The sequence below is a fragment of the Corvus cornix genome, chromosome Z (genome assembly GCF_000738735.6).
Source record: "Corvus cornix cornix isolate S_Up_H32 chromosome Z, ASM73873v5, whole genome shotgun sequence".
Classification (NCBI taxonomy): Eukaryota; Metazoa; Chordata; class Aves; order Passeriformes; family Corvidae; genus Corvus; species Corvus cornix.
In genome coordinates, this window is record NC_046357.1 from 12,156,542 (window position 1) to 12,169,055 (window position 12,514).

Here is a 12,514-nt window from a genome sequence, read left to right on the forward strand (position 1 = left end):
GATGATCAAGTCAGCTTTTCAGTGGAGTAGGAAACAGAAAAAAAGGTATAACTGATAAAATTTTTGTTCCAACAGATAGGATCATTTAGGTTGGTGAACACCCGTAAAATCATTGTGTCCAACCATTAATATTGCCAAACCCACCACTAAACCATGTCCCTAAACATTGCACCTGCACATCTTTTAAATACCTACTGGAATGGAGACTCAACCCACCTTCCTGGGCAGCCAGGTCCAATGCTTGACAAGCCTTGTAGAGAAGCAGTTTTTCCTGATATCCAGTGTAAACCTCCCCTGGCATAACTTGAAGCCATTTCCTCTTCTATCACTTGTCACTTGGTAGAAAAGATGGATCCCAACCTGGCTACAGCCTGCCTCCTTTCAAGGAGTTGTAGAGAGTGATAAGGTCTCCCCTGAGCCTCTTCTTGTCCAGGCTAAACACCCCCAGCTCCCTCAGTTGCTCCTCACAAGACTCGTGCTCCAGACCCTTCACCAACCTTGTTGCTCTTCTCTGGACAGTCTACAGCCCCTCAATGTCTGTCTTGTACTGAGGGGCCCAGAACTGAACCCAGCATTCAAGCTGGCCTCACCAGTGCTGAATAGAGGGACAGTCAATCTCTTTTTCAGTTCACTTAGGGAGAGTAGTCTCTCTTGCTCATGCTATGGAGACATCTCCACAAGAACAGTTCCCTTATGGCTTCAGTGTCACAGCGAGACAGCCGCCCGGGTTGGTTCTCTGCTCACATATGAAAGTCCCTTCCCCGGACCTAACAAGCTTTCCCCACAACTGTTTTCGAGGGTCCAATCTTGAGCTACTGTGGTACCATTTTAAGGTTGGGCTGTTCAGAAGCAAAGGTTCTCTTCACCTATCTCTGGGAGCATCTTCAGCTCCAGGAACAGAGGTGGTCTTCTTCCCTGGGAGCAAGGGTCTTCATCACTTTCATCTCTCTCTGTTCAAGCTTCTCATCAAATCACAGCTACTTCAACATTTGCTTATTTCAGCACAGGTACTTTTGCTCACAATTGCAATTTGAACGCTCCACCCCCCATCCTTTCATGAAATTACAGTGGGTATTTTGATGTACCATAGTCCATCACCATAGCTTTGCAACAGAATTTCAGCTTCTAGGTTTGAAGCTTCTCCTCCCTCAGGGTTTCAGCTCTTCCTTCTTCACTGACTTTGGTGTCTTTATGGTGTTTTCTTCACGTGGCTTCACTTTTCCTTATCCTCTGACTTGGGAGAGGATTGATGTCTGCAGGCTTCATCTGTTCTGGACAATCTTACAGCACTAAGAGAGTTAATCTCACCCAGGCCCCGCAGCTGGAATTTGCCTCTCACTGTTGGTCACATGATCTTTGTGGGGCAGTGGCCTCAGATGAATTTTGGCCGCGCTGGGCGAGGGCCGGGCTGGCCGAGCCGTGCCGCAGGGCTGCCTGCACGGAGCAGGGCTGCGGAGGGAAGAGGGCCGCGGAGGGAACAGGGACACGGAGGGAACAGGGACACGGATGGAGCAGGGCCACGGAGGGAACAGGGCCACGGAGGGAACAGGGCCGCGGAGGGAACAGGGCCGCGGAGGGAACAGGGACACGGAGGGAACAGGGACACGGAGGGAACAGGGACACGGATGGAACAGGGCCGCGGAGGGAGCAGGGCCGTGGATGGAGCAGGGCCACGGAGGGAACAGGGCCACGGAGGGAACAGGGACGCGGAGGGAACAGGGCCACGGGGGGAACAGGGACGCGGAGGGAACAGGGACGCGGAGGGAACAGGGACGCGGAGGGAACAGGGCCACGGAGGGAACAGGGACACAGAGGGAACAGGGCAACGGAGGGAACAGGGACACGGAGGGAGCAGGGCCGTGGATGGAGCAGGGACATGGAGGGAGCAGGGCCACGGAGGGAACAGGGCCGTGGATGGAGCAGGGCCACACAGCTCCAGGGTGGCTGTTTCCCGGCCGGCCCGGCTCGCACTGAGGGGGCTGCGCTGTGTGTCCAGCGAGCAGAAGCAGCTGAGATTTCAGCCAAGCTGTGCCGTGGCTGACCCAGCTGGGCCGCTCCCTGGGCTCCCAGTTACCTGTCCAAAAGCTGGAAGAAAAAGATCTTTCCTGGGGTTTGTTCGTTCTTAAATGTGGATCACAGAGGTGTATCAAGCTTCTTAACTGGCTTTAAAAAGTTGCCAATGTTCAAACTAGCCAGTTGATTGGTTCTGTCGGGTCTAGAGGAAGCTGTAAGTATCTCTTTGCAAAAAATCACTTCTGTGGCTGATGGAGCCCTCTTTAACGAAAAACCCAAACTATGCTAAACTGTGACACCCCTGCACCACAGTTAGGCTGAGAGGTCTGTAGTTCCCCAGACCCTTCTTCCAGCTCTTCTTGTCAATGGGTGTCTCTTTTGCCAACCTCCAGTCAGCTGGAACCTCCCTGGTGAGCCAGGACTGTTGGTAATGATGGAAGCTGGCTTAGTGAGTACTTCTCCCTCAGTACCCTTTGGTGCATCCCATCCAGCCCAGTAGAACTGTGTGTGTCTGTCATGGCTTAGCAAGCATAGTCCCGGAAGTGATGTCCTTGCAGGGGGGTGCTTACAGCTTCCTCTGTGACCTGACAGAGCCTATCAGCTGGCCTGTTTGAATATGGACAATTCTTTGAGCCACTTAAAGTTGTGACCGCCTCTGTGATGCACACTTAAGAATAAACAAACCCCAGGCAGAGCTCTCTCTCGTTTCCAGTGCTGGGACAGGTGGCTGTGGGCCCCATGCGAGGCCCAGCGGGCCCGGCTCAGGCCAGGCCAGGCCAGGCCACGGCCATCCTGGAGCCGATGGGCCCTGTTCCACCCACGGAACCCCCCACAGCCCTGCTGTGGGCAGCCGGAGCGGCTCAGCTCCCCCTCTCCAGTGAGGCCAAGATTCAGCTAAAGCTGCTCTGCTGTCCGGCAGAGATCATGTGACCGACAGTGATAAGCAACATTCCAGCTGCAAGGCCCTAGGTGAGATTAACCCTTTTATTGCTATGAAAAGCTGAAAACCTGAGGGAAGAGAAAGAAGAGATGCTTAAAGCTGAAATTCTGTTGTAAAGCTATGATATATCAGAGCATCCCGTTGTAATTTCATGAAGATATGGGGGGTGGAGTGTTCAGCTTGTAAGCAAAAGCACCTGCGCTGAGATAGGCAGATGCTGATGCAGCTGTAATTTCATGAGAAGTTTGGACAGGGAGAGATGGAAGCGATGAGGACTTTTTCTCCGCGCGGGAAAGGAGAAAACCTCAGTTCCTAGAGATGCTCCCAGAGATAGTCCTGGAGATGAAGATGAGGAGGACCCTCTGCTCCCAGGGAAGGAGAAGGGCCTCTGTTCTTACAGATGAAATGCTCCCAGAGATGGGTGAAGAGAACTTTTGTTTCTGAACGGATCAACCTTAAAATTGTACCCCAAAATCCTTCAAGAGTGGACCCTTGAAAGCAGTTGTGGGAAAAGCTGCAAGTCGGGGGAAGGGACTCACATGCGAGCAGAGAGACTCCTCTTCCAATGGACTGAACAGAGTTATTTGGAAGTGGGCAGCTGTCTCGTTGTGATAATGTTTTCATAGCATGAACAAGAGAGACTCCTCTTCCTAAATGGACTGAACAAGGTTATTATGGAAGTGGTAAACAGACTGAACATCTTAAGGGTTGTCTTTTTACATTGTCACTTGGAGAAGGGAGAAAGGTGGGGGGAAGTGTTCTGAAGGTGTGGTATGATTTTTTTTTTTCTTCTTTTAGGTCTGTTAATAAACTTCTTTATATTCTTTCAAGATTGGTGCCTGCTTTGCATTTCTCCTTATTCTTATCTCACAGAAGATAAACAGTAATGAGTATTTTGGACCAAATCACTGCACTAAATTGGTGTTTCTGCCCGGTTACAAAGCAAACCCGCTACAGTGTCTTAAGTGGTGTATGAAGTTGCTGACCACTTTCCCTTGGATTGGGGTCTTCATTCTGTTTGCCATCCCTGTCTTCCAGCTCAGGGGGTTTATTAATCAGAAAACTGGTCTTATTACTAAAGACTGTGGCAGGGAAGGCATTAAGTACCTCAGCCTTTTTATCAACTTTTGTCACGATTTTGACTGAAGATCTGGCTCTGACTGACTTTGATCCTCCCAGAAGTGAGATAACAGCAGTGCTTAAGAAGTAGTTGAATTGGATCTGTGATCCAGTGTGACCCCAACTGAAAAGCCAGAGGAAAGCATTTTTTGCTTATCTAAAAGTCAAGCTCTTGGAAGCCAAAATGCTTCAGATACCATATTGTCAAAGCAAGTGAGAATGTCAAGTTGCTTTGGTGTTGAACCCAAGTAGTATTTGTTAGTTTAAGTCCTGCTTCTCAGCTTTTTCTGAGAATTACTATTTATCACAGTGAGTGATTTCAGCAATATTCCATTTAAAGATTTCCTTTGTTAGGAAATTTTTATTTTCAGAGTTATGTTTTCAAATGTTTGTGGGAATAAAGATTTTTTTGAAAGTATTTTAAGTACTCTACCACTAAGTTAATATTATAATCCCATATATTTTTCTACAATGTTAACTTACTTTGATTGATTATGTTTTCTGTAGTGTATTTGAATACATTGAGTATTTTTAATGTTTCTGTACTACAGCATGCACTGGTATCTACTTCTTTCTTCATGGTCTTTTGGATGCTTTATTTAGACAGCTTTCAAATAAAACCTACAAAATAAAACCTTGATTTTAATATTGATTAGGCAAAGATTGATGTATGTGGTGAGAAAATCGTGGTAAAATTAGTTGCACAAGCTGGATTAGTCTGAATATCTCCTAAGTAATGCAATTGTCTGAGCAAAACAGAAACTGTGAGAGATGCAAATAACTGCTTAGAATTCATGTTGGTCAGCACCTCTCCAGGAGAACCAGGAAGCAAAACCTTGAAAAAAAAATCTAAATCTAAACAAAGAAGGAGATATTAAATTTGTCTGAAGTTTGTCTCTATACATTCTCCTAAAATCACAGAATCACAGAATATTATGTACTGTTCTTTTTCAAAAATGCATTTTAACATTCTGTCTTATGCAGTAAGTAGCAAAATGAGTACAAACAATGTGGGTACACTAGGAAAACTCTAGGAATTTCCATTTATCTCAGGTGTACCCTCTGGCATATCCTACAGATATCAGGAATATTTGCAAATGATCCATCAGTGTGATTAAGTCTTTAAAGTAAAAAAACCCACCAGTTTTGCACTTGCTTGCATATCCCACATTATTAAGCAGAAAAATAGCCTATTCTGAGCACACTATTATACCATTGCATGAGCTCCCTGTGCCTGCTGCAGATAAACTTCCATAGTGTGCCTCTAATAAAAGTAAATTAGTAATAAAAGCAGTAGTACACTGAAACGAATCCCCAAGCGATGTGAACTAATGAATTCTAGATTATTCATCTGATAGCATGCGGGTTTATGTAAACTTTAAAATGTGTTTTTCATGTCACAGACTTACCTCCTCGTGTCATTCCACTGCAATACTGTTTGGTTACCAGAGCTGTGGGGGACCAGAACCTTTCATCTGTGTGGACACCTGAATATGCTCTTGATTTGTTCTTTATTGGTGGACTCATTCCAGAGGCTGTGTGGTTAGCACACACACTTGGGGACTGGAAGCTCTCTGTTTCAATTGGTCTGGCCTACAAGCTGTATTGTCAGAACTCTGATGAGCTCTCAAGGTAAATTTACACTTGGAATTAGTATACTATATTTTGTTATATAGTTATTTGCATGAAGTTTATTGTGGCAAGCCATATATATTGCCTTAGAAATTTATGTTCCCAGGCTCCTGGTAGGTATAGGACTTAAGGTGTTATGATTAATTATTTTAATATAGGTATTCATTTAACAGATCTTCAGTGGATTATGTATGGATATTACTTTGTTATTCATGAGAAGTTTCTTATTACACTTTCAGACTGAAAAAAGCAGAGTGTCACCTGCCATTAAGCTTATTACCAATGCAGACTTTTCAGGAAAAGTTACAGTCTCTATTAGGACAGCCAGTAACTTCTGAACCATCAGGACATATTAAATACAAGAAGTTCACAGGTACTTGAAATGAAAAATAATTGTGGTTATTTTTCATGTTATTTGACTACATACTCAGTATGTATTATACTCTGAGAAAGAAACAATTGCTTTCTCTTCTCCAGTCTGTGTATTACTGTTGTAATGTATTCAAGCACTTTAACTTCGTGAGGGTGTGGGTTTTGGCTTTGATCATTCCAGAAATGGAGTGTATTATCAATCTTGTCTTCTGTATTTGTATTGTCCAAACTCTTATTTGACTATATTTGATATTAACTTGTTTGGAAGAAAACTAAAGCTTCGTTAAACAAAAATTTAATGTATTAACAGTATGGAAAGTATCATCACACTTGAAATTAGCTACAAGAAGGTGTTTAGTTTTGGGTTTTCCTTTCTCTTAAAGTGGGTCTCCAGGTCCAGCAGCTAGCAAGGCTGTGTTCCCAGTAGGCACATACACAAGCACACATACACAGCACTTACATACAACTGGCCACACATGAACTCCTACAGACCTGCTCACTGCTAACACGGGCAGCACCAACAATCCTAACACATTTCCCTCTCCTCTTCGTCAGGGTGAAGGTCTGCATATAGATACCTGTTTGTACATTCTTCCAGTAGCTGGGCCAGTAGCAAGACCAGTAGCTGAGTGTCACAGGTTGCTCATGTCTGTGTATATGAGCCCCCAAAGCCCCAGCCCCTCTCTGTTTCCCAGTACAGAGCCACTCACAAACACCCTCTTCCCCCCCACACACACTGTCCATGCACCGCTGCAGTATCTGGCCTTGAGTATACAGCCTGTCCAGATGCCTGACACACACATACCTAGGTACACTGTATTTCTGGCGTGTGGTCATGACTCCCTGGTTCTCCTCTTGTCTTGCCCTTAGAGACAGGAAGACACACAAGCAGGTCTCTCAGTTGTCTCTCTGGCTTGTTGCAGCAGGGAATTACTGCAACTTGTATAGACAGCGAGGCCTGTGGAAAAGAAGTATAAGGACCGATTCCTGATAGATGTTTCAGAGAGATGTTTATTTTCCAGCCGCATGGCCGGGGACTGCCGAGGAGCTGTAGCAATCAGGGGACAACCAGGGTCCTTCCTGGGCAGGGGAACACAAAACAACCAATGGGGGAACGAGGTTGACCAGGGAGCAGGGAAACCCCGTGCCTCCACCCCAGGGTGCCCCTCCCCCTGGACCCCACGCCACGGGGGAGGAACCCCAACACTGGCTGTTGGCCAGGTCTTCACTGGTACCTGCAGGTCCTGGCGAGGTCCTAACTAAATACTTTACTCCTGAAATGCACACCATTAGCTAGATCAATCTGCCTTCATTTACATTTTACAGGAAGTTTACCGGCACAATCTGTATTTTTTACTCTGTTTTTGTCTCTTTGAAAACATTTCAAGTTCTTATCAACAGGTGGATGTACTTACTGATAAAAGAGTTGCTTCAGTCCTTATTAATAGTGTACCTAGTTTATGCCTTCTTGTTAAGAATCATTTGCCAGAATGTTATGCCAAGCAAATGCCTGGCTAAAAAGTTCAATTCTCTGCCTAGAAAAGCAATAGCCTCCACGGTAATGGAGCAAAATTTAAAATTAATAATTGAATACTATTTTTAAATGTATGAGATCTTATCTTAAAGCAAGTAGATGAAGTCTGTCATTGTAATATATGAATGCAAATTCAGATAACATAACCTCATGATGTCAGAATGAAGATCCATGTATTGATACAATTAATTTATCAGCTTCTGGGCTTAATATGTCATAGATCCCATTGAAGAGGAAGATGCAGATGTTCTTTACAGTAAAATACAGGAACTACTAAAAGCAGCTGTTATGGCAGATGTTGATATTCTCTCAGAGACATTTCAGCTTTTGATGGATTCTGCCAAGGATCTTTGCAGAAAGTTTTACGGTTTGGTTCCAGTTGGGCTTTATCTTCCAGCACCACCATTGTACTGTCCTCAGCCAGCTTCCCTCAGTGAAGTAAGTATGTTTCTTGTGTGTTTGTTTAGATGTATTTATGAACCTTCATGAGCTTTGTTCTGGTTCCTTTCAGCTCATTTTTCTGTTTTCTTTCATATCTGCTTGTTTACTTAAGTAGCACAACGATGATAAGAAAGTACGTGTGCATGCTGTAAAGAAGAAGGGATTAGGACCAGAAACAACATTTAATTATATGTCCTTTCTAATTTTGGGGTTTGTCTTTGCATTTTCAGGAAGACAGCGATGGCATTCTTCTAAAAATGGAGAAAGAAGTCCGTCAGAAAGTGTCAGGAGTTCTTCAGCGAATTATCTTGCTCTTGCGGGCTGCTCGTTGTTCTTGCTCCGCAGCACAGTGGTATATTAGGCAACTGAAGTGGGCAAGAAAAGTTATGCAGAAAGTAAACATTTAACTTTATATTTTTAACTTGATTATCAGTTGTAAAGATTACTGACAAATTTGCAGCTGCAGGAGCATTCAGTCTCACCTGGGCTTTGATGTCATGTTTTGTACGTGTCATCTTCTAGTTTTACACTCATGTTCATTTTTTTTAGGAAACCGGAACTTAAAGATTTAGGGTGTCTAATTCATAAAGTGTTTCCTTTTGGGTGTCTTTCTATACCTGCTTGGTAACATACAAATTCATTTATTGTCCATTTGAAAGAAAAAAGCAGACTTTAATTGGGAGTTATAGCTGTTAGGTGGAAACATGCTCCAAATCACTTAGGGTTGGATATGGAACAGAGAAGATAATGCTCACTTCAGGTAAAGGGTCATCTCCATGCATAGAACTTGTAAGATCTCATTTTACTTTTGTGCAATTTGTTTGCACAGAAGCAAGTTCAGAATAAATAGATTAAAAGTTTTTGTGTAAAATCAGCCTTTCCTTAGGTCATTGTAACACAGCTACTTAAGGAAGATTGAGTTAATACAGTGGCTGTCTCTCTTCCTGCAATGCCCTTGCAGCAGCATTAATGCAGTGACTGAGATCACAAACTGGTCTGACTAACAAGTATTTACTTCTGTTTGCATGGTCACATGCTTAATGTTGGCATGGGGAGCTGGTCAGACGTACCAACTGAAACTGGAGGCAAAGCTGATTAGCCTTGGTGACAGCAACCTGGACTGTGTTGAATTAATCTGGTTTCTTGGTTGTGATCTTAGTTCTTCTTATACTTTGTTACTCTTGTATTTCACAGTAATCATGAGTACCATTCAAACAAACGCATTTTTTGTGCCATAGCTCATATTAAACATATTCTCTTAAATGAATTTTTGGAGTAGTGAGTTGAAGAAAATGGAAAGCCAGCTTAAGGGAGTTTTACTCATCTTGGCAGTATTCTGCTAATATCCGAGAGGCTGTGCATTCTGTAGTGATGCATGTAAAATGTTAACTGATTTTCATTTCCATTTTGATTGTTTGTTTACTTATTTTTATAGATTCGAATGAAAGGTTCTCTTCCTTCGCTGAGTCCATTCCCAGAGACTTTGCTTCGTTACTGCAGTTTCCGCACTGTTCTCTGTGGATCTACATCTTCTGGACGCCATCAGTTTGATGACATGACCTGTAAAATTTTAGGTCTGTATGCAATAACATAAAATAATTTAGAGAAAATCCACATGTGGCAAATAAACTCTTATTAGCTTGAAATAGTATATTGCAATGTGTCAGGAACACATTTCATTTCCAGGTTTTATGTTAGTTATCAAAACTCTTATTCTAAAATGTGCAGTTCTAGATTCAGAGCAGGGGGTCATGCTACAGACCTGACAGATGTGAAAGAACATGAACACTAAGTGGGACTAAGGAGCTGTAGCTCCAGAGCAATACTGAAAAATATCAAGCTGTTCTATTTAATTTATTTAAATAGAATCTCACCATATTGCATGTTTGTATTTGTAGGTTGGTTCAGGGAGTTCTGTGCATTATGCTGGATGTTTCATGTTCGTGAAAAATTATCTGACAACTGTAGGCGGTACCAAACTGCAAGGGAAAATATTAACAATATCAAGGTAATTATATTACTAATATAGTAGAGATACATTTTAATTGTGTGAAGCTATGAGAAGAATTCTAAAGGTCTGTTGTATATTTCTGTGAGAACTTTTATTTGCGTAATATAATAAAATGAGGGCAGTGCTTCCAATGTGAATCATGTGTTTGATGCCACAGAGCAGTGCTGTGCATGTGAACTCCATCTTCCTGACAGTATTTCTGTTAGGCTTTTGCTTGGTATTTAACTCAGAAGAGCAATAGCTGCCAGGAGAGCAATAGCTTCTACATTCGTTGACCTAAGAATTTACTGTCTGGGTGGGGTTTTTTTTCCCCATTAGGTCAAGATATTTTGGGTATTTCCTGAATAGTGTATATTTAGTACACACAAAATGGGGTTTATGGTGTACTAAATATACAGGGTTTTCAGAAAGAATAATGAAAAAAATAAAAACTTCATCACCTTTTCTTTACTTATACCCTCATCAATTGATGTCAGAGGTTCAGGAAGAAAAAGAAAGAAACTACTAGCATATTTGTCATGTATTCTGTAAAAAGTCCAAAATTTTTCTTCACCAGAAAAACCAAGTTTCAGATAAACAGGATGGCTCTGTTTCAAATGGTAGAATATTCTGATTTTTCTGTACTTTGTGTGACAGTGGCAAATGAGATAGAAAATACTGTTCAAAATAAACTGATCCATCTTAAAAGCCTCTTGCAAGGCTTAATTATCTTGCTCACGAGAAAGAATTTATGATCACCTGAAGTCAGAAGTAGGATTATTTACTTCACAGTTTAGGCAAATCTTCAAGTTTTACCCTGACTGCAAACAGACTCTTCAGCAGAGTGTTAATGGAATTATTTCCTAAGCTGGTTTAAAAAAGCTCTTCTTTTTTTCTCCTTTTTTTTTTAATGTACATTGTGATCTATTACAACCTTGATCTGTCTCCTGCCCTCACGCACTACTGTTTGGCAGATAAGTTAGAGATTTTTGTTTTCTAGGAAAGAAGCATTACTATTTGTAATGTATGAATAATTTTGCTGAAATATATTGTTCATACCAATTAATGTTTCTGGTGATTTTTTTAGGATCTGAATAAGAATGGATATGATGTCTCCACAGTTGAGCATTGTCTGAATGCAGTGGAGTGGGCTTGTCGAATGCTTCCTTTCTGCAGGTTCATGAATGTTGAAGAATTAGTTCAAGATGTAATTTTGAGTCTGCTTGGAGAATTGCCACCAATAAAAAAGGTGAAAGACCTTAAAACTAGAATAAAAGCAATAGAGATTATCACAAATATTTCTCCTCCTTGGAAGAGCTACTAGTTAGATTTTCTAGTGGTATAAGTTCTGTGTGAAAAGACATCTTACTTGTATGTTAGCTACTGGAAAAGATGCTCTTTTTTTTTGTGTAGGTGGCAGAGATTTTTGTAAAAGCATTTCCTAATCCTGAAGATATAAGAGTTTCACTAAGAGATAAATATCATGGACTTCAAGAGCGACTAAGTCACAGTATTGTTAAAGGTAATGTTCATCCCTCTTCAGGAAATTTTAAACAAATTTTATTTTTTATTCTACTTTCTAATTTGTGAGAATACTTTCTTTCATACTCCATGCAAAACAATTATTGTAGTTTTCAGTTAGACAGCTGAGTTTTGTGACAATTTCTGTATTTTCTGTCTGGTATGTGTATACCAATCACAGAGTATCATGGCTTTCAAAATGTTGGTGGTTCTTCACTTTATCACAGTTTCTTGTTAAATTTATAAATTACTCTAATTTATGATTTTAGTTGAAATCTAATTCATGTCTAAATTTGAGACAAACTCAAAACTGAAGATTAAGATTGAAAACTTGATTTTCTTTCTTTTAGTAGGCCCTGAAAATGAAGAAATGATGTCTGTTGTTATACAGGCTGCTGAAGAAGTGAGGAAGAAGGCCTTGAGACGTGTAGTAAAGAACATAGGCCCTATAGAAATCAACATTTGGGAGCCAGTAGAAGAGGGAGCATCAAATGATGAGGAACACTGTTATGACAGATTCTCACTAGGCACTAGTCTTAGCACGAGCACACTTACTGATCTTGGGAATCCTCAGATATATAGTGATACAGACACAGCAGACACACTTTCCAATGCTTTGTTTACTGAGGAAACAAGAGCTCAAACACCGTCATTCCCAAGGTATGAAAAAATTGCAGCAGAAAGCTTTTGATTTAAATAAAGGGGAAAACGAAAGAAAAAAGAGTTGTGTCCTGCTGATCAAGTAATCTCTTCACCAAACAGGGTGATTGTCACTTTGGGTGATTTATCAAGTGAAGAATTACAAATTTACCAAATCTTAGAACATCTTAGGATGTTATATCAGTTAGTATGTGACTAATATGTTATTGAAGTGTAAATTATTATCAGCTATGTCCACATGTTACTGCCTAGTTTCTGTCTATGGATTTTGAATTTGATTAATCTACCACTT

At 41.6% G+C, this 12,514-nt stretch overlaps 1 protein-coding gene across 11 annotated transcripts in view; it reads left to right on the forward strand.

The window, feature by feature from the left end:
* The window catches only part of CPLANE1 (ciliogenesis and planar polarity effector 1), a 60,225-nt gene that overhangs the window by 17,092 nt on the left and 30,619 nt on the right, over positions 1-12,514 (forward strand). For 10 of the 11 annotated variants that reach the window (XM_019283372.3, XM_019283374.3, XM_010395174.4 and 7 more), the window contains 9 exons: positions 5,476-5,704; positions 5,944-6,077; positions 7,831-8,048; positions 8,282-8,446; positions 9,487-9,625; positions 9,950-10,059; positions 11,129-11,290; positions 11,455-11,563; positions 11,913-12,222. In XM_019283372.3, coding sequence (XP_019138917.3) covers positions 5,476-5,704; positions 5,944-6,077; positions 7,831-8,048; positions 8,282-8,446; positions 9,487-9,625; positions 9,950-10,059; positions 11,129-11,290; positions 11,455-11,563; positions 11,913-12,222 — 1,576 coding nt within the window. The remainder of the gene's footprint in view (positions 1-5,475; positions 5,705-5,943; positions 6,078-7,830; positions 8,049-8,281; positions 8,447-9,486; positions 9,626-9,949; positions 10,060-11,128; positions 11,291-11,454; positions 11,564-11,912; positions 12,223-12,514) is intronic. The other variant, XM_010395178.4, reaches the window with a different exon arrangement.